Below are 22,207 nucleotides of genomic sequence, written 5' to 3' on the forward strand. Positions count from 1 at the left end.
CTTGAGTAGATATGTTCGCTTTTTCTTGTCCTTTTTTTCCGAATGAGTAGATATGTTCTCTTACTTCAATGCCTATTATTGATTCTCCTACTTCGTAAAATGAGAAAGAATCCAAAGTTGAATGGAGCCAAAAGAATTCTCTTTGTACAAAATTTATAAAGTTATCCTCAGGGTTTCCTTGAAACATGTATTGAATAATTGATTGATTGAGCTTGCCGGCCACTTAGTAGAGCTCTTAGGATTTGAATCCGGGTTAATAGGCTAATAGTCATTGGACATGCAATTATCCCTTGATTGGTGTGAGATATAAAAGTTAAGATGGTAAAAGAAAAAAATTAACCATTTATTTTTTTCATCATTTTTTTAACTTTTAACTTTTTTTTATTATTTAACTTTTACATCTCACATCACAAGATAATTACATGGTGCAGTAGTCCTAACTAGGACTATTACACTGATCTAAGGCTAAATCCGAGCTCCTAAGCCTATTGGGAGTCTTTGTTTATTTTTCTTTCTTTTTAAATGGAATTTGAGTCATAGGCTTTCTGTCTTATCCAACAAGCTAATAATCATTTTCATTTCAAGAGGGTTTTTCAATTGACTATTCTTTTTTTTGAAGTGTGAAAAACTGGTGATAATCGCAAAACATAAATATGATTTTGATCTTGTTCTTTTCTTATGTGGAACTGTTCAATAATATACTCATTTGTACCTAGAGGTCCCATATTTAAGAGCTTTCCATTTTCCATGAATTTTCTATCATGCCCTTTTACACCCCTTTTTTTTATTGCTAACTATAATTTCATTTTTTTTTAATAATATGAACAATTTCACAAAAGTACACCTCTCAAAAAAAAAAAAAAAAAATTTCACAAAAGTACAAGGAGTAGCGTTAATAAACAATATTTATGTCAGTTTCAAAAAAAAAACAATATTTATGTCTAAGGAAAAAAAATCCTTATCGAATTAATTAGTAAGAAGAAATTTCCTTAGGTATATTCATACTTTTTTTTTTTTTTTTTTTTAATGTAATCAGTAGCTTCTTTACTTTTTCATAGTTGTCCGTTTATTTTAAATCATAAATCTTGTAATTTTTCAGTTCACATAAGAAGCTAAGTCTAATTGACAACAAATTCTGTGTGGATAATGAATGTCCATCCCCAATAACTAATGAATATAAAAACTCTCATTTTTCTTCAAAAGATAGTTATGAGCTCCTAAACAAAATTGAATTGATAACAAATTTTATTTATTTATTTTCTGGTTTTTAATTTGTGTAATATATATACCTACTTTATATTTCAATTCAAGGCTAGAAAAATACCAACATTGTGGTCGAGTTCATTGTTAGGAATAGCTATAATCTTTAGTCAGTACAACTCAATAAGGCAAAAACTCAAGGTGTACCATTCGTCCGATTCAATGCATTCTCAATAAGGCAAAAACTCGACTGCCAGAGACATCATTGTGTTAGTAATGTGAACAGATTTGATAGTGCTTTAGATCTGATGTAATGAAAATGGATTTGAGAATGCCTTCTGTACCAATTTCTTAGTACTACTCTATTTGTATTCTCCAATTTCATAGTGGAATTTTCTATGCAACATCTTTCTCAAGCCCAACATAGTACTACTCCTAGGTTAGCTATCTTTATTTTAACTGTTCCTCAAGCAGAGAGCTTTATAATGAAGCTGTGTGTTAAAGCTCTAGGTGTGCCTACCATTACTTATGACATGGCTGTCCAGACTCGTCTTCTTCACAAGCTTGGTGAACCAATTATCCTTTTCGGAGAAAAGGAGATGGAAAGGCATGACAGGTTACTGACGATTATGGGAAACTGGATGCTGAAGGGCAGTTATTGTTGAATCTCATGAGGAGGAGGAAGAGGGTGTGGCTTTTGCTGCAAAAGCAAATGTTGAGGAAGAAACTATTTAATATCCCTTTTAAACACAAGGCACTTTGGCTCTCAAGAATGCTAGAGTTGATATTGCAAAGAACTCTCTTCCGCTGGCAGCTTCGTGTATTACACTTGTGCAGAGGAAAAGGAATGATCTAAATGAAGATATGGATGCAGATGCAGAGTTGGATTGGGGTCTGAAGCAGGAAGGGATTTTTATTGGGGAACACTGGGCACTCTTTGGTTGTTCATTCTCCAGACATGGCAAAGTGCTCTAGGCTACCAGCTCTGTAAGTGGCATTACTAAGCTGTGAAGCATAAATCAAGTTAAAATGGTTCCTACATCGAAGGGACACAAAGAGCTTGAAATGATTTCTGCATTTAATGCAAGTGTTAGTCCACATTGAACTTTTAACTGTCTCACTTATATTGGGGAAGTTGTGCAAGAAATCTTGTAAGGGACCTTGCAAGGAGAATTAAATTGAGATCACAGTGTTTTGCATACCGCGTAAGATGGAAGATTGTTTTAAGGCACTCCAAAAGCAGTGATGTTTGGCCGGTTTGGCGATTTGAGAGGCCTTATAGAAGTGGCTGCAATCTATCAGGAATCAAAGAAGCCTAGTTGGCTGATATTGTTTCTGATATGGGGGTTCTAAAGAGTCAGACACAAAAGTTATGTTTCAAGACCATTGACCAAAAGCTATTCAGGGAATCTAGTGCTTAGTAGAAAACTCCTACATATTTATATAGCTGGTCGAGGGAAATTTTGTGAGTCTACCGCTGACAGCAGGTGTTTGTCTGTTGAAGCTTTCATGTTCTTGACTATAGTACCAAAAATCTTTAATTCTTTCATTACCTTGTTAATTAATGTGACAACAATAGATTGGGACCTAGCAAGTTTTGAAAATTTCGTGCAAAGCGGCTTACAACCACAACTTTTCACATTACAAAACACTAGTCAAATGTAACTTGTGTGCCTTTGCATTGAAACTATTTTAATCCCTTATGACTTCTATTTTGAACATTTATAGATAATTTATTTAAGCCTATCCACATTGTGCCATGTTTGGAGACATCAGCTGCTTTAGAGAATTTCTTTTTCCTGTCCAAGTAGCAAGAGGTTAGTTAGCTAGTAAATTATGTGGATTCTTTCACTAGCTCAATCATTATTTGTTCTTTTTCCTTATTAGCATTGATCTTCATCCTGATACTCAGAAGTTTCAGTCATTGAAAATTCTTGACAATGATTTCAACTTCACCATTTTTTCCCTTATTTTTTTCATTAATCCTTTATGAGAACCCAAAATCATGAGAATTTCTGTAAACAAATAAAAGAATGTGCCTCAAATTTTTTTTATCATCTATTCGTGTTAAATTTCATTTAATCATTTTAATACATTGTCAAGTCACACATAGATAAGATATACCCTGTTTGATGATCTTTCTATATGATGGAGTCACGGAGCAATAGTAACAACCCACATCAAGTTTCTTTGCCTAAAATATACTGCCTTTTGATAATAAAAATAAAAAAGTTCATTTAAAAAGTTTAAAAAGTTGAGGGATGAAGAACCACGTGGACCAGTGGAATCTTCAACCAAATTTTTTTCCTTTTCCAATCCATAACCTTTTTCTTCAATTTCTTACCGATGTCATCCTCCATCAACTCTCTCAAAATTTTATCCATTTTCTTTTGTCTTCCATCGTGATCAATTTCCATGCGAATGCCCTATCCATTGCAAGTATTCTTGCAATTTGTTTTCTGTTGCCCATAGAATAGTCAACAAGGCATGAAACATTTAAGTTCGTTTTAGCATTCTTAATTTAATACACAGAATCCTGACACCCAGAAATTAAGGCATTGTAGTGTTTAAGTCGTTGCTCAAACATTGCGTTGCTCACACCCGGCCAATCACTTGCAAATGAAGCCTTAATGAGGACAAACTAATGCAGCAAAACCTAAAATGCCCCACCTGGTATGAGAACCTGAATTTAAGTACTCAATTTAATGAATTTAACAGACACATCCTCTCAAATTCCATGAAAATAATTAACACAACATAATAAAAATCCCTATTGCATAATAAAGTCCTTAACTTCTAGAATTTTCTAACTAATAAGAGCTTGAAAATGAGTCCTCAACCTCATGAACTTTACAAACAAACATACCTTCCAATAAAAGCCCCATGAACTACAAGTCTTCTATCATCTGGAGGTATCAACTGCATGATTTTCAATAGAACGCAAAAGCTGTAGACCATCAGCATTTGCAACCATTTTGATTCCATTCTCTCTTGTTGATATTGCGAGCAGTATCCCTTCCTTGTTAAATTGAATGCAAGGAGAAGACTAAAAGATATTCAAGGAAAAGATTGTTTAATTATAAGAAGGGCTTCAATACTTCCAAGCACATCAAGAAAAGGGCTTCCACGGGCATTACCGGTAATCCACCCTCTAAAGCAGTAGTTGTAAAGATGTTAACATCGTCCATGTACCAAAATTTTATTTGAAACTCATCAGCGGTAGCTAGGAACCGGTTCTTCATTGTATCAAATTGAACAATCCCCACAGACCCCTTCCAAAGCCCATTATATACAAGCTTGATAGCCCCCTCACTTTCATTCTATTCAGCAAAGTATGATTCCCCTTCTTCACTAGTCCCACATGAGAATAGCCTATGATGCACACAATAAAAGAAACATGATATAAAGCTTGAGAAATTGCTCAATTACAGTGAAAAATTTAAGGAAATAAATAGTTGGATAAGTAATGTAATAAAACATCCTTACTACCTTGTCCCGTCAGCACTGTAAGCCATTGCCGTACAAGATTGGCCTGGAGCATCCTAGTCAATTCTTGAACCCAAATTATCATATAACCAAGCCTTAATTTTCCCATTGATATCTGCTGAAAATATGAACTGTAGGAAGCAAGAAAACCCTCAATGATCTATACCAAATCAACACAGCAGGAGAGCCAGAAGGGTTTTGGGGGGGGGGGGGGGGGGGTTGTGTGTGAGAGGGGGTGTGGGCAAGTGGCAACCCTATGGATTATTAGGGTGTGACAATTAAGATTCACATTTCCCATTATTTTCCCAAAAGCAATTTAGAGTTGCAAGGAAAAGGTGGAAAAGAATAATGCCATTTTTTGTACAAAGAAAATAGCAATATATATATTAACCATAATACTTCAGATGGAAAGAAGAAAGCTCAAATGTTAATTTGACAAAACAAAAGCAATGAACAAAGGGAAAAAAGAAATCTCTCGCCTCAAACTCTTTTTGCAAAACCGTATCCTGATTAATGCATGAGCCCCCTCTGCAAGCATAGCCTTAGTGTATAATAAGTGCACCAAAATATTTAGGTAAAGCTGCTAAGCTTAACAATAAAATAGCCTAAAACTCTGGCTGAGGCATGAGTTACAAACCTTGAATGTCTCCCAAGAAAAGTTAAAGAAAAACTGTCAACTAGAAAAAGTGCAAATAAAACAATGGAATACCTGAATGTTTTCCTTATGATGAGGGAACACGGAGTAAACAATTGCAGAAGCACAATTATTAACAAAAGGAGCTAAAAGAACCAGTTAGCATCATTTTTTTATAATGACCGAAAACTATATGAGTATACAAACACACACACACACATGTATAAACAAACCTCAGGTGGTTGCGCAAATCATTACCACCATGATAGGAATATATCTGCACTATATGTTTCAAATATGCAACACTCGAATGGAAAGCAGGAAAGTTCATAAGAGATGCAAATTGTTTCACAAGGATATAACCCTTTTCTGCCCTGTTTTGTAATTGTAAAAGAGCCTTACTAAATGTCCTATTGTTGAAAAAGAAAACTCAAATGCTGAAAATAAAAATGCAATATGTTATTATTCACATATCTGTTATATCTGGTTATAAATTGAACAATCCACAGAGGCCTCTGCCTGGTTAACAAATGCTTGTGCAAATGGCATCCCGGATTGGGAGAAAGAAGAGTATGTGACAAAGGAGACAGTCCAGTAGATTTCTGATAATGACAATGTCAATGTCGTTCTTGTCAGTGTAATTTCTCTGCCTCTCTCTCCTTTCCGCTCTCTCTGCTCTTTCAATTCTCTGCTTCTCTATCCTTTCCATTCAATCGGCTGCTTCTAATTCCAAGCTATGTTTCTTCTAAATGAAAATTTGAGGGAAGGAGCGATTAAGTGAAGGGTATGAATTCTTTTATTATTATTTATTTTTAATAATTCAACACAGACTGCGCCTGCGGCTGCAATTATACATAAAAGAGACTAAAAAATGATCAAGAAATCTGTACTAAGCATACGCATAGACGTCAATATCTCAGACTACGAAAATAATGTATGATAGGCACCAAAAAAAAAAAAAAAAAAAAAAACATGTACACAACAGACATGCTTTAGACCTAAGCGAGAACTTCCACAGAAGTCATCTTTTCCGCTAGATATAGAAATGTCAACTGAACATATGCAAACGTCAATAAGAATTTTAGCTCCCGAAATATTCTTCTGAAATTTTGATGAATATTCTTCAGGAAATCAAAAGCTTTAGTGTTTTTGTGGACTTCGACTAATAAAAGAGACTAAAATATGATCGGAAAATCTGTACTAAGCATACACATAGACATCAACATCTCAAACTACCAAAAAAATGAATGATAGGCACAAGAAAAAACATGTACACAACAGACATGCTTTAGGCCTAAGTGAGAACTTCCACAATAGTCATCTTTTCCTCTAGATTCAGAAATGTCAACTGAACATATGCGTTGTCGTCAATAAGAATTTTAGCTCCTGAAATATTCTTCTGAAATTTTGATAAGAATATTCTTCAGAAAATCAAAAGCTTTAGGGTTTCTGTGGACTTCGACTAATATCAAGTGCTTGTTCCAGCAGTTGAACAGGAAGCACCAAAGGTGCTAATTATCGGTCCCTGAAAATAAACAATGTAATTAAGAAGCATGTACAAATTTGAAGCTCCTATAAAAGTTAAAATAAAGTAGTACCTTTTCAATAGTTGCAGGAGCCACTCTGGAGGTATCAACAGCTTGATTTTCAATACAACACAGAAGCCGTACACCATCAGCATTTGCAAGTATTTTGATTCCATTCTCACTTGTTGATACAGCAAGCAGTATCCCTTCCTTGTCAAATCGAATGCATGGAGCAGCCTAAAAGATATTCAGGGTAAAGACTGTTAAATTATAAGAGCTTCAAAATACTGCCAAGCACATCTAGAAAAGGGCTTTCCATGGGCATTACCAGTAATCCACCCTCTGCAGCAGTAGTTGTCAAGAGGTAAATATTGTCCATGTCCCAAAATTTTATTTTGAATGCATCACCGATAGCCAGGAACTGGATCTTCATTGTATCAAACGGCACAACCCCCATGGACCTGTTCCAAAGACCATGATATACACGCTTGATAGCCACCTGATGTTCATCCAATTCCGAAAGGTATGATCATCCTTCTTTACTAGTCTCACATATGAACAGCCTTTAATGCACACAATAAAAGAAACATGAGTGATCTCCCAATCAAAGTGAAATTTTGATAGAAATAAACAGTTAGAACAGTAGAAAAACATCATTACTACCTTTCCCGCCAGCACTGAAGGCCATTGTCTTGCAACATTGGCCCCATGTGCGACAGTTAAGTAGTTGATTTAAGCGATCATCTAACCAAGCCTTAATTTTCTAATCAATATCTGCTGGATAGATGAACTGTTGGAAGCAAGAGAACCTTCAATATTTTAGCTTATTTTATTTATATTTAAAAAAGAACAATGAAAAAAAGAAGATAATTTCTTCTATCAAAGGAAAGAAAAAACACAATTTTCTTCAATCCTTTTCCTCGCATTTGTGAAACAGTAGAATGGAGTAGATATCCCTATAAGCATTCCCATCTACCCACAAAACTGGGATTAAAATCCCATTCATCCCATTCTCGAAATATCCTCATTCACCAAGTTGTAGGCATATTTTTAAAATGGCTAAAAAAGCCGTGTAATAAAAGTTTCTTTATTTCTTTTTCACTGTTTGGTTCTTTCCCCATGCAACAAGGAAAGTTTTTGAAATCATTTTCTGATTTCTGAGCATCAGCATAAAGTCATGTGTGCTGTTGATGGAAGGAAAGGGAGATGTACAAGTCAAGACTGCAAGAGCTGTTCCCTCAGAAATCATGGAGTTTACCAGATTACATGACTAAAAATGATAGCCCAGACCATGAATCCCGCTTCACAGCCACCATCATGCCCTATAATAATAAACCAAATCCACAGTGGCGAACCTATCCTTAGGATATGACAATTAAGCTTTTACATTTTCCATTAAAAAAAAAAAAAAACAATTTAGATTGGTAAGGAAGAAAGCAGAAATGAATGGTGCCATTTTTAGCACCAAGAAAATTGCAATATAAATTGACCATATGGGTTATTAATGAAAGCAAGGATGGTAGTTCAGATGGAAAGAAAGAAAGCTTTATTTGACAAAACAAAAGCAATGAAGAAATCTATCACCTCTTAACACTTTTTGATAAACCTTGTTTTGATTAATGCATGAGCCCCCATAGTGTCAAATAAATGCACTGAATAATATCTTGAGCCTAAAGCTCTGGCTGAGGCATGAGAAACAAGCCTTTGATGTCTCTCATGAAATGTTAAAGAAAAACTGTCAACTAGCAAAAGTGCAAATAAAACAACTGAATACCTGCAGGTTCTCCTTATTATCAGGGCACACAGCGTAAACTGGTGCTTTATGCCATTCAAAAGTGTACAGCTTATTACTAGTGACAGCATTCCATAGTCCACACCTGCGCAAAAATGAATTTTCACAAAAGCAGTCCAATGTCGTTATCATACAGAAAGAATATGCCAAGTAAAGTAAACCCTAACAGTTTTGTCCGCTCCACAAGTTATGATGCAAAGTTGTCTGTTTCAATGTGGAAAGGCAAGATCATTAACCTTACCACTTGAGTGTCAATCTATAAAATAAAAAATAAAAAATAAATAAATAAATAAAATCATGGAAGATACACAATTATAAACAAAAGGGGCTAAAAAAATCCAGTTATCACTTATCATTAAACTTTAAGAATCACTAAAAACTAAAGAGTGTCCGTACACACACACACAAAGACACAAAGATGTGTGTGTGTGTGAGAAATTACACTACATATATATAAACAAACCTCCAGGTGGTTCCGCAAATCATCACCACCATGATAGTAATATCTCAGCACAATATGTTTTGAATATGCAATGCCTGAAATGGAATGCATCAAAGATCATCAGAGATGCAAATTGTTTCTCAAGAATATCAATCCCATACATTAGGCCCTACTTATTAATGGAAAGTTTGGACTCACACATGATGGAGAGTGTTAGAACAATGGTCAAATGATTATATTCACACTTTCCTAATAATTTAAACTTTCAGGACAAATGGTAATTAAAAAAAAAAATCAATAAATAAATCCCCTCAAAGTAACATACCAAAAAGGGCACCATTAAGACTCCACATCACATGGTTTACAGATGTAGTATAATCATTGGCCAATGATGCCTATCATCAAGTGACCTAGAGATTAGTAACCAAATAAGTTTTCCTAGAAATACTCCAATTTAAAATTTTATGTACAAGTCTGTTTCATTCTGTGTAGATATTTGTCAAATCTGCAAGGCCATTGAACAGGCTCCAACATCCCAAATATTGAAGCTTCGAGAAACAAGCCTCTCCCTCCTACCTACTTCCCAGATTGAGATATCACCAATATTTGTTCCAGCTGAATTTGATAGAACATAAAACAGATAATAGAACAAAACCTTAGCTTAAAGATATAAAAGTATTGGAAGTAGCGAAAGCTTATACCAAGGAGCAAAGTTTGTTGCAATGGATGAAAATGTGTTGACAGCAGAACCCTGATTCAAGTTGACGACAACAGATTTTGGTGGAGTCAGATGGGATGAGAGTCCAAAGAGGGCCTCACCATCTTGACAAAATGCTTCTTTTTTGAATTCTTTTTTTTTTTTTTTTTCATAATTCAATAGTTATACAAGAAGTTTGCAAAGAAATTATGGAATGGCTGGTAATCAATTCAACCCAAGATGGAAAAGTGGATTAATAATGAAAGCGGTGAGTCATGATAGGCACTAGCATGAGTGACCCACTTGTCTAAAACTGAAAAGAAAGCATTGCTGAAACAAGGAATGAGAATTAATAATGTTCTCTAAATCAAAAGGCAGAGACGAGATAATAACAGAGACGTGCAAGAATAGTAGATAAAGTGACTTTTTTACATTTTAGTGATGCTAAATACATTTTCAAATGGAAATACTTTTAGTATATAGAGTTTTCATTGGTTTCAAAAAAAGTATATACAGTTTTCAGAATACAATTTTCAATTTTAAAATATTTAAAATAAACATTCTAAAAACACTCCATGCTAAATATTTATAGCATGGTAAATATTTTGAAAATGCAGACCTCACATTGTGTCACTAAAAACAACTTTTTCTTAAAAATTGATGCTCACATTGTGTTACCTCCATATTCTTAATCTAGCTCACGTACTACTTTAATAGTCGAACAATCCAACCCTTGAAAGAAAGACTTACGTTGGGTTTAGGGATAATCAGGCTCAAACTGATAATTTCTACCATGTCATGAGTTTATATCCCTTGCTCTCCATAAAAAAAAAAAGAACTAACTAATCCTAAGTCAAAGGGTTGAGAAACTCAAAGCTACTTTTCCACTATTCTTGAACAACTTGATGTGATAAACCAGCATTTATATATAAATGTAGGAAGGTCTGTTTGGTAAGTAAGAAGCCCCTTTGGCATCTTTTCATTTGCTAAGAATTCTTGATGAGAATTAAACACAAAGACAATACAAGAATTCATGGGTTGTGCTTGCTGAATTAATTTTTAGACATTCTAACCCTAAACTTGATGGATTGTTCAAACATTAATTCATTTTAATTTAAAAACTTATCAAGACAAAAATCACAACTTTTCCCTCTTATATTGTAGAGATAATAATACTTTAATTTATTTGACCGTAGACAATATGATCTGCTTTTTTATCATATAGCCTAATTTAGATTTAATCATATCATTGTGATTACTGAAACTAATATATATAAATATATATATATATATATTCAAAATAATACTGAGAAATATCACAAATGGTATCAAGTGCATGTAGAGTTTTGCATTTCGTTTTATTGTTTTTCATATTTACATACAGTGTTTCTCTTACCATTTAAATGCAAACACTTTGAACAATCAATAAATTATTCGAGAACTCCAAAATTATGTAGTACTAGCCGTGAACCCATGCGTTGCGCGTGATAATTATTTTTATGGTGGTTTTATTAAAAAAAATTACAATTTAAACTAATCTAATAATGAGTAATGTATTTCGTAATTATATTTTTATTTATTATAGGAACAATAATAAATGTAATATAGAAACAATCCAAAACACCAAAAAAAACTTAAACTAAAAAAAATTAATAAAACTTAACAATGATTAATTTAACCAATATTAGGATAAAATTTTGTTTTTAGTAATCTATTAAGGTTATTTTCTTTGTAGAAATTATAATTTCGGCTACCCAAAACATATTATCAAATAAATAATTATTAGCAAAATCTAAGAATTAAATTTCTATACATGCATTGTTATGAAATAATAATAATAATAAAATTGCAAAAGTTACAATTTGTCACCTATCCGATTATTTTCGTTTGGCTAACCTTTGCTTTTCTTTAAATAAATGACATTATAGAATACTCCTAATACAACTATTAAGAGTACTTTGTCCACCACAAAGGATTAGAAAATAAACAAAAATTAGTAAAGTCTCATAGTTTAACATCTAAATCAAGCACTATAAAAAATCATGATATATAACAGAATAAATACCAAATTATCCAAATCATGTTATGTAATAGAATAATATTATATTTTTATATGCTATATTTAATTCTTTAGAACACAATAGGATAACATTTAACAATCAAAGAGAATAAAAAATAAAAATAAAAAACAACAACAACAATTTAAAAAACAAAACTAAATCACAATTTAAAAAACAAAACTAAATCGCATTAACCTAAAATAGAGTTTTAAAAAATATAAAAAATTATCAACCTAAAGTAGAGATGCAAGAAAAATAAAAAAATCCACTAGAAAATTTAGAGAGAGAGAGAGGGGGGGGGGGAGAGAGAGAACCTTTTTTTTTTTGTGAGAGAAAACTATGCATAGAATATAAGAGATAGTGACAACTTTATAGTAAGAAGGTGTGAATAAGAAGAGACAAAAATAAAGGAAGATGAAGGGAAAGAGGAAGAATGATATTAATGTAGAGGGTAGTGGGAAGATGAAAAGGTAAGGGGGGAGAAAGATTGAAGAAGTAGTGGGGAGATGAAATGGTAAGGGAGAGAGAAATGTTGGAGAAGTGTAAATATTAAAAAAATAAATGTTAAAAACAATTATAAGAAAATTGGGAAAAAAAAAAAAAAAACCCTAAAGCTTAAAAGGCTTGAACGTTTTGTTTTGTTTTTTTTTGTTTTTTTTTTTTTTTTTTTTTCCCTTTAAGCTGAAAATGTTCACACAAAACCCTAAAACTGAACTGAAAAGGTTTTGGGTTGGGCTTGATAGTAGAACTAAATAAATAAGAGGTGAGCTGGATTAATTATGCAGATTTATTATTATAGGATGATAGTGAAAGTAAATAAATAAGTAGTGGGCTGGATTTATTATAGGGTGATAGTAGAAGTGAATAAATAAGTAGTGAGTTGCATTTATAGGATTGAAAATTGTAAAAACCATTTTAAAATTGTAGGACAAATTATATTTTTAAAAAGAAAATAAAAAAAAGAATGACGTGGCAACTGATGTGGCGCAACGTGAGAGCAACAGAATTAAACACTATGCTTCAGCTTTTAGTAATATATAGATTAATAACTATTATTTTACTTCTTTTTTTCTCAAATAAATTATGTACTATATAAGTTCATAAACAAGCAGGGGCGGCGCTATATATATTTGAGGGGGGTCACAGGACCACCCTCAACTTGGAAAAAAAAATATTTTATATCTTAAGAGAATGGAAATCTAAATTAATATAGGTTGTTGACCACCTTAGAAAAAAAAACTTAAACATTCTAAATAAAAATTTGCCCATTAAAAATAAAATTTTACCTCTCCAAAATTTTGGTCCATTGAAGATTGAACTAAAAAATTGCGAGAAATGCTATGTTCATAATATGTCGTTAACACTTTCACAATAAATCTTAAGTGTCAGGTTATTACTAGTAGACAATTTTTTTTTTAATGATATATAAATTAGAACTAGGAACTATTGCCAATTAAAATTTGTTGTGAAAATATTACGGATGTAGCATTTTTTAAAAATTGTCCAAACAAACAAATTAGCCTAAATCAAATGTTTAATTGTAATATTTTAAATTGGAATAGAGCTGTGATCGGAGCCATGCCCATGCCCATTTCCCTCTCCCAAACAGTGAATGAAATGGAGGCTATGGTGTGCCAGAAAGTGGTTCAGTTTGCAAAGGATTTGGGTCTTCAGAAAGTGGTTATCGAAGGCGACTCGTTGGTCAATACCCTCTCACAAGGGCTTGGCTGTCTCTCCTCATATGGGAATGTCATTGATGACATCTTAGTTCTTGCTGATGATTTTCAGTGGTGTGAGTTTCATCATGTTAAAAGAATATGTAATGTGGTAGCTGATATGTTAGCCAAAAAAGCTAAGGATTTGTTAGGGGTTCGGGTTTGGTTGGATGACCTCCTTGAAGACATTCAACCCCTAGTCGTGTTTGATGTTCATTGATTTTTGTTTTCTTTTTAAATAAAAGCCCAGGCTTGATGTCTGGTTTCTCAAAAAAAAAAAAAAAAAAATTGTGTATTTCTATTTTTTTTTTTTAAATGCATATTTTCCAATAGCTAGTCAGTTAGTAAGCACTTTAGTCTTTAATTGAATTTATTGGATTTATGTGATACATCTTGTACATACACATATGCACTAAAATAATACCTCAATACTTTATTGAACATGATTAATGTAACGATTTAATGCCTAAGTTGAATATGTTGGATGAACTTGTAGTTTACCCTTTATTTTTTTTGTTACCAATATGGAAAAAATTCTTATAAGGAAATCAATTTTATTGCAAAATTTGTCTTCTAAGAAAATTCTTATTCCCTTAAATAATCTTCTTTTAGATCCTAAACTATGAGAAAATGTCTCATCTTTTCATCGTAATGATCGAGAGAAAATAAAAAGAGCATATTGACAAAGATGTTCTTGTCAACCTCTTAGCAATGATTTCCCTAAAAAAGAAATTAGTGGAGCATTACATTGATTTAATCCTAATTAGTTTAAAGAATACAAAATATTGGTTGGAACATATCATTAAAAAAAAAAATGATGCATTTTGTTTATATTGTTACTTATTTAGGTAATATATTAGTAATTGAAAGAGAGATCAGTAGTTTAATGATTATTTGGTTGTGTATATTAAAAAAGATATAGCTAATAACATTGATAATGAACCTATCATACAACAATTTCAAAATATGAAAAACTTGTAGAAAGAAATTTTAAAACTTTATGTATTTGCTACTTCTTTTTTTTTTTTTTTTTAATGTCAATATATTAATTCTTATTTTTATTAATTTTTGTCTAATTTAAATTTTTTAATGACCACCCTCAGCAAAATTTCTAGAACCGCCACTATAAACAAGGGCAAAACTTGTAACCAATGCTTGTGTGTAATTAAACCTTTAGGATTTAGACATGTGTCAAATACATGCTATATATCCATATTTTCTAAACCATGGAGGAGACTTGTAAGAGTTCTAATTAAATAAACTTGAAAATATTTGGATTTAATTGAACGTTTTAAGAGGCGGTATTTATCATATTTTTAATAATTTTAGTAGAAACGACTTACCTAGTTACCAAATACTATTAGAGTTCTAATTAAAAAAAAAAAAAAAAAATACTATTACAGTTCTTATACTGTTGGGATTATAATCCAAATCCTAGAAGGAAACGTTAAACCTTAATATATATTAAGCCCTAACCGTGCGATTGTTTTGCTTATCAAAAATCTTAAGAAAGCTAAAGCATTCTCTTCTGTATCATCCCAAAGAAAGCTAAAGCATTCTCTTCTATATCATCCCAAACCTTAGTTAATTAAGAAGCCAAAGCATACATTCTCTTCCATATCAACAAAAATGGCTGGGTATGATCCTTATTTGACTTCTTGAGGTTTTGATCCTCTGGATTACCATCCGGACTTTGTAATCAAGTCATTCAAATCTGAAGAACCAACCCCAGAAGCCGGAGTTTTTGAACTCCGACTGAGAAGAAGGCATCAAGTTGTAGTTGTTGGGACCCGTAGCAATGGCACAGTACAAGTTGTAGTTGTTGGGACCCGTAGCAATGGCACAGTAGATTCATTGGTTTTGATGGAAGGCACAGATTCTTTGGATATCGTTGAAGGGTTTGACATTCATTACCATATCTTGAAGTCACCCGAGTCGCTGGAAAAAGAAGTTGATCAGATTCTCGACTATTTGGAGCTTAACCCCTATCATTGTAAACTTATGAGGCCCTTGATTGTGTCCAATCTTATTGATGCCTCTAAATATTATGGGTTCAACAACTTTTTGGTGGCGGCTAAAGTGGACCTCATAAGGATTGAAGTGATTCATGACGAATCTCTTGCTCGTTTTTTTTGGGATATGGATGATGATTGTAACGAATCTCTTGCTTGTTTTCTTTTGGAGAATTCAGAAACAGAAGTTGATGCTGATTACAGTGAATCTCTTGCTCGTTTGTTTTTGGATACGGATTCAGAAACAGAAGTTTGATGATGATTGATGATGGACGTGGAAACACAGTTTGGGTGTTTAGGGGTTTTCGCTAGAGTTTTTTGTTGTGTTTGAGGTGCTGTATTTGTGTCATAGCTAGAGTTTTTTGTTGTGTTTGAGGTGCTGTATTTGTGTCATATCTGTTTTGTACTAGCCGTTTTATGTTATAATTTTTCTGAAATTGTACGTGTCTTGTGTCTTTCTCTATATAGTGTTCCTAGAGTTTTTGCTTACTTATTATTATTATTTTAATATTCAAGAATCATATTCTGATCTGGATAGTTTTGGTTTTTTACTGCCTGCAACTATGGGTTTATTTATCATGGGCTTATTTATTTATCATTATTTTTCTTGGTAAAATTTCAAAAAAAGAAATAATTGAATTTGGAATCATGAATCAATTGGAAATAATTGTTCAAGTATCTTACACAAAATAGTGGTTACATGTTTGTTTATTTATAAATTAACAATCCAAACTTGAGTCTTAGTTTTAAGATTGTTTAATAAATGAGTAGAGCAAGCAAAAAAATAAAATAAAAAAAGCATATAATAAACAAATAAATTGTTCATGAACATGCTCCAAAACATTAGGGCACGATTAAAAAATAATTTGAGCCTAAGCTCATTTATGGGCTTTGTAATAACCTTGATATGATTAGCTTGAGAATGAAATAAACTCATGTTACTATTACTAAGACTTTAATTAATTATTTTGTGTGTCTTGATATGATCCGCTTGGGAAATAAACTCATATATTACTATTACTAAGACTTTAATTAATTATTTTGTGTGTGTATTTTTATCATGTGAATTAGTTTTTAGATGCTTCTTTGTGTTATTATGATTCATCTAATCAGTTTTCCTATTTTAGGTTTTACATTTGTAGATTTGATAGGCATAATAACTTGATGTCCTATGCCTTTAATTACAATCAATCCACACAATTAGAAGAGACAATTCAACATGCGACATTTGACAGTATATATATATCATATTAGATTACCATCCTCCAATTTGATCAGACAGAAAAAGTGGAATGCATGCAGGATATCACTTCACCGAAAACCCAAAACATCCCACACATTTCATTTTCCCACAACATGATTAAACAAATGGTAGAAACAGCTTTTCTCTAGTTGGAAGCCTTAATCTTATGCACTTATTTTGCCATTTGTCATTCTTATTTGAATAATTTGGAATTTGCATTCTTTGGACTAATGGCATCATGCCTTGTTGTAGAATGGAAATTACCAATACAAAATAAGTGAATGAAGGAGTAGCTATAGGGCTTGGCTTCTCTTTACAACGAAACCATCTTCACAAGCCTTTACATCAGAGGATCCTTGTCTAGAGGAACATGTTAAACTTAGCACATAACCTACTCAGGCTCAAAAAATATATAGCAGTGCATGCTAGCATCACCATAAAAATTACTACATAGAACACATGCACTAAATGATTTCCCAAAATTTCACTTTTAAATTGTAAGGTTTAAAAAATATAGGTAGTGTGCTTCTTGCTTTATTGATTGATAACACATGCTTGATTGATCAGATTGTGTCTTGTTGAGTTGAAATTGTCACATAAAATTAATTATGTCCATCTCTATTTCATCTAGAAATGTATTTAGGCTTAAATTTTATATATGGGGTAAGGAGTGATGTAGGCATAGGAATGTGGAGTTCAGTTGAAATGGGATAATAATTTCTCACAATTGTATGTTAAGTAAGCTCCAAACAATGCAGGCACACTCCCATTTTGTTGTATTAAACTGATAAATAAATTACTCATTTTGTTCAATCTTTAGCAATAATTAATTAATTAATTATTTTTTTTTAATTTTGAAAAGCAGATTATAGAAATAAATAAATAAATAATGGCACCAATTGCAAAAATAAAATAAAAATTGCTACTGTTAATGTATGGATCAAATATCAAAGGAAACAAGATCGAAATTCTCTTAGTGTTGTGAGATATTATTTGTTTGAAATAGTTGAACCTCATGTTATTATCATGGACATTTTACATTGATGATTGCGATAATATTAGATAACTTTATACTTGATTCGTGAATGTAGAAGTGCATAATTAAAGCAATGGTAACATAGCAGCCCATGCAGATAGCAACTTCAAGCTCTCATTAAGACATTAAGCTTCCCTATATCTATATTAATTATAACAGCTAGTCTACATATATATATATATATATATATATATATATATATATAACTAAAACAGAGAGAAAATCGAATTAAATTCTAAATTGAAGTCTAATTTTGTATTACGTGTCTCATCTAATTTTTAAATTTATGTGTCAATTGAATTATTAGGTACAAAAATTGAAGAGTTTAAATTCAATTAGATTCTAAGTTGAATTTTAATTTTTTTTAGGGGAAAAATTGAATTTTAATTGAAGTTCAATTTTATACCATGTGCCATCTAATTTTTTAATTTCTATGACAAGTAAACTATTGGGTGCAAAATCTGAAGAGTTTAGATCTAATTTGATTCTAAATTATATATATATATATATATGATTTATATGTACCTTGCGGAGTTACACACTAGTTTAATTAATTATAACTTTTTTTTTTAATAGTCACTGTATATGTGGCAAAGAACTAGACAAACAAATTACAACTTTCCTTACGGTATTGGCATTACCATTCAACCGCAGACATAGGGTACTAACCAATTTAGTGATGAGGTTAAACTGTGAGTCCTGAATTTTATGACTTTTCATAAGCATGTCTGTATAGTTTACTAGAATCTTGATTATCAGTTGATCCAACCAACTACGTACCATACTAATAAATGTACTTTTTTTTTTCTTTTGAAAATGTAATGATTAATGTATTAGAGATTTTTTTTTTTTTTTAAAGGGGAATATTCATTCAATTAAATGGATAAAAGATTATGATACAAAGCATCCATGATTGGTGGGGGAGAGAGCTCCATCCAATACAAATCCTCATCTAATGTATGTCTAGCATATTGAGCCAAAACAACCCTGTTCCCACCCCTCCTAATACAGCAAACACTAGACCAATGCAATCCCCTTAACAAATGGCGAATATCATCCACAACATTGCCAAATGGAGAAGCATTTTCCACAGAAGAAGAGATGACATGAATAACATTGCTGTTATCACCCTTAATAACCAACCTAGAAAAACCAGCATCCACAACAAATTTTATAGCTCTTCAGTAAGCAAGTAACTCCACTTCTTCACTAGTGTGCACATTCGGTCCACTAGCAATCATAGCAGCCATAACCTCTCCCTTTTCATTTCGAACAATTGCTCCATAACCAGTTTTGCCTAAGTTCAAACATAGTGCTGCATCAAAGTTGAGTTTGTATGCTTCTGATAGTGGTTGTTGCCCATAAGTATGTCTGCATAGTTTACTAGAATCTTGATTATCGGTTGATCCAACCAACTACGTACCATACTAATTAATGTACTTTTTTTTTTTCCTTTTGAAAACATAATGATTAATGTATTAGAGAATTTTTTTTTTTTTTTAAAGGGGAATATTCATTCAATTAAATGGATAAAAGATCATGATACAAAGCATCCATGATTGGTGGGGGAGAGACCTCCATCCAGTACAAATCCTCATCTAATGTATGTCTAGCATATTGAGCCAAAACAACCCTGTTCCCACCCCTCCTAATACAGCAAACACTAGACCAATGCAATCCCCTTAACAAATGGCGAATATCATCCACAACATTGCCAAATAGAGAAGCATTTTCCACAGAAGAAGAGATGGCATGAATAACATTGCTGTTATCACCCTTAATAATCAACCTAGAAAAACCAGCATCCACAACAAATTTTATAGCTCTTCAGTAAGCAAGTAACTCCGCTTCTTCACTAGTGTGCACATTCAGTCCACTAGCAATCATAGCATCCATAACCTCTCCCTTTTCATTTCAAACAATTGTTCCATAACCAGTTTTGCCTAAGTTCAAAAATGGTGCTGCATCAAAGTTGAGTTTGTACGCCTCTGATGGTGGTGGTTGCCCATACCTCTTACCTTGGTTGCTACCACGCCTGAACATTCAACTAGGTTTAGGCACGTTTGAAATCTTCAATGCACTCCTCTGCTCTTTTGTTCAAGCTAGTTGGACTCTTCAGTTTTCCTCCATGCAGCAAAGTGTTTCACTAATTCCAGATCAGCCACGCTTGGGTCCAAAACAACTTCAGCTCTTCTACTATCAGGCGCTTCAAAAACTCCTCCATCAGTTGCAACATATTGGGTTGTCCATGCTTATATTTTTGCAATTTACAGACACTTCCAGCCCAAATGTCTTGAGCTGCTACACAATCCCATAGAGCATAGATATAGATTTTGGTTCTCTTGTACAAATCGAACATTTATCGTCATGGATTACCCTTCTTCTGGTCAGATTCATTGCTGTTGGTAAAATCTCATGGTAAGCTCACCATGCGAAAACTTTGATTTTATTTGGGATCCGAAACTTTCATATTGTAGCCTAAACCTTTTTTGCAACATAGCCCCTAGATGTTCCAACCCAAGCTGCATTAGTTAGGAGTCTCCTCGCCACATGATAAGTAGACATAACAGTAAACACACCCCTTGGATTATGCAGCCAAAATATAGTATCAGCTATATCTTTGCCTCAATGGAATTTGGCAGATTGCATTAGCTTTTTCCTTGTGAAAGATAGTCATAATATCCTTATATCTCCATATATTCAGCTTCGGATTGATTAGCTCACACACCATCAGTTCACCCCAATTTTCTTGGATCGGATTTAGGACTTTGTTTGTGGGAAAATTAGGGAGCCACTTATCCTTCGAAGCATTGATTGAAGCTCCATTACCAACCCTCCAACAGTGGCTGGATTGAAGAATAGGCAATGCAGTCATCAAACTTCTCCACACATATGAGCAATTAGGTGATTCCTTAGCCGCTAGAAAATTTGATCTCGGAAAGTACCTTGCTTTAAAACATTGATAGAGTAGCGAATCATTGCCTTGAACCATCCTCCAACCTTGCTTGGCCAACATGGCTAGATTAAAAGCTCTTAAATCCCGAAATCCCATTCCTCCTTCTTTCTTTGAAATAGTCAGCTTATCCCAACTCTTCCAATGAATTTTCCGTTCATTGCCCACTTGACCCCACCAAAATTTTGCACATAATGCATCCAATTCATCACATAGTTTCAGAGGGATTTGAAATACACTCATAGTATAGGTGGGTATGGACTGTGCCACAGCCTTGATGAGGATTTCTTTGCCAACTCTAGACAATAACATGCCCTTCCATCCTTGGAGCTTCTTCCAGATTCTATCTTTCAAGAATGAGAAGGTGTGATACTTGGCCCTCCCAATCAAGTTGGTAGACCAAGGTAAGTTTCAAACCGATCAACCTCCTTCAATTCACTCCCAAAACCTCCAAGATCTAACCCTTCTGCCTATCCGAAGTGTTACTACTGAAATAAGTTGAAGACCTTTCCAAATTAATAATTTGCCCAGAAGCTCTTTCATAGGTTTGGAGGATCTCTGCTATGGTTTCCCCTTCATCCCGAATTGCTTGACAAAACAGCAATGTGTCATTTGGAAACATAAGGTTTGTGACCTTTGGTGCCCCTCTACAAATGGAAACTCCCTTAATCCGCCCTTTTGATTTTGCTTTTTTTAACAGTGCAGTAAAGCCTTCTGCACACAATAGGAATAGGTAGGAGTGATAATGGATCTCTCTGGCGGATTCCTCTAGATGGATGGATCATGCCATAAGATTTCCCATCTATCAGAATGTATTAAAGATTTAAGATTTCATAAATTTATTTAATAACAAAATATATAATACTAGTAAGAACTCAAAAGATATATATATATATATATATATATATCTATCTATCTATCTATCTATATATATATAAAGAATAAGAAGATATAATAGTAACAATATTATATAAAATATAAAAGAGTAAATCACATCTTCCTCCCTTAAGATTTCACAAATAACACCCTCTCTAGCTCCTAAAATATATAAGCGAGATGATACTCTAAAAGCAACAGAGAAGTTTATATATACCTCCTCACCTCATAACATAATATTTTTTTTTAAGAGATCATGATTCCTAAAATATATTTTCTTTTAAAAACAAATAGAATATTTCGTATATATTTCAAGAAACATAGCACTACTTACCATATTTTAAAAAAATTTAGTAGAACCGACTTATCTAGTTACCAAAATTCGTATCCTATTGGGTTTATAATCCGAATCCCAGAAGGAATAGTTAAAACTCTTACTATTTATTAAGCAGTGCGTTTGTTTTGTCTATCAAAAATCTTAGTTAAGAAAGCCTAAGCATAGTCTTCCCTATCAACGCTAATGTCCGATTTTGAT

The 22,207-nt window shown here is 32.9% G+C and overlaps 1 protein-coding gene and 1 pseudogene across 4 annotated transcripts; both read right to left on the reverse strand.

The window, feature by feature from the left end:
• Positions 1 to 3,889: 3,889 nt before the first annotated feature.
• Positions 3,890 to 6,029, reverse strand: LOC115991310 (annotated as a pseudogene).
• LOC115993037 (topless-related protein 4-like) lies at positions 5,955 to 7,403 on the reverse strand. Of its 4 annotated transcripts, none has more exons than XM_031117306.1 (3): positions 7,175 to 7,403; positions 6,919 to 7,083; positions 5,955 to 6,062 (listed from the first exon to the last, which is right to left on the reverse strand). In XM_031117306.1, the coding sequence occupies exons 1-3, from the start codon at positions 7,301 to 7,303 to the stop codon at positions 6,030 to 6,032; spliced, it is 327 nt and encodes a 108-aa protein (XP_030973166.1). In that variant the 5' UTR covers positions 7,304 to 7,403; the 3' UTR covers positions 5,955 to 6,029. The 4 variants fall into 4 exon arrangements, with proteins under 4 accessions (XP_030973166.1, XP_030973165.1, XP_030973167.1 ...); XM_031117305.1 differs by having other exon boundaries at positions 5,955 to 6,065; XM_031117307.1 differs by lacking the exon at positions 5,955 to 6,062 and adding an exon at positions 6,120 to 6,162.
• Positions 7,404 to 22,207: the final 14,804 nt, after the last annotated feature.

The sequence above is a fragment of the Quercus lobata genome, chromosome 5, assembly GCF_001633185.2.
Source record: "Quercus lobata isolate SW786 chromosome 5, ValleyOak3.0 Primary Assembly, whole genome shotgun sequence".
Taxonomy (NCBI): Eukaryota; Viridiplantae; Streptophyta; class Magnoliopsida; order Fagales; family Fagaceae; genus Quercus; species Quercus lobata.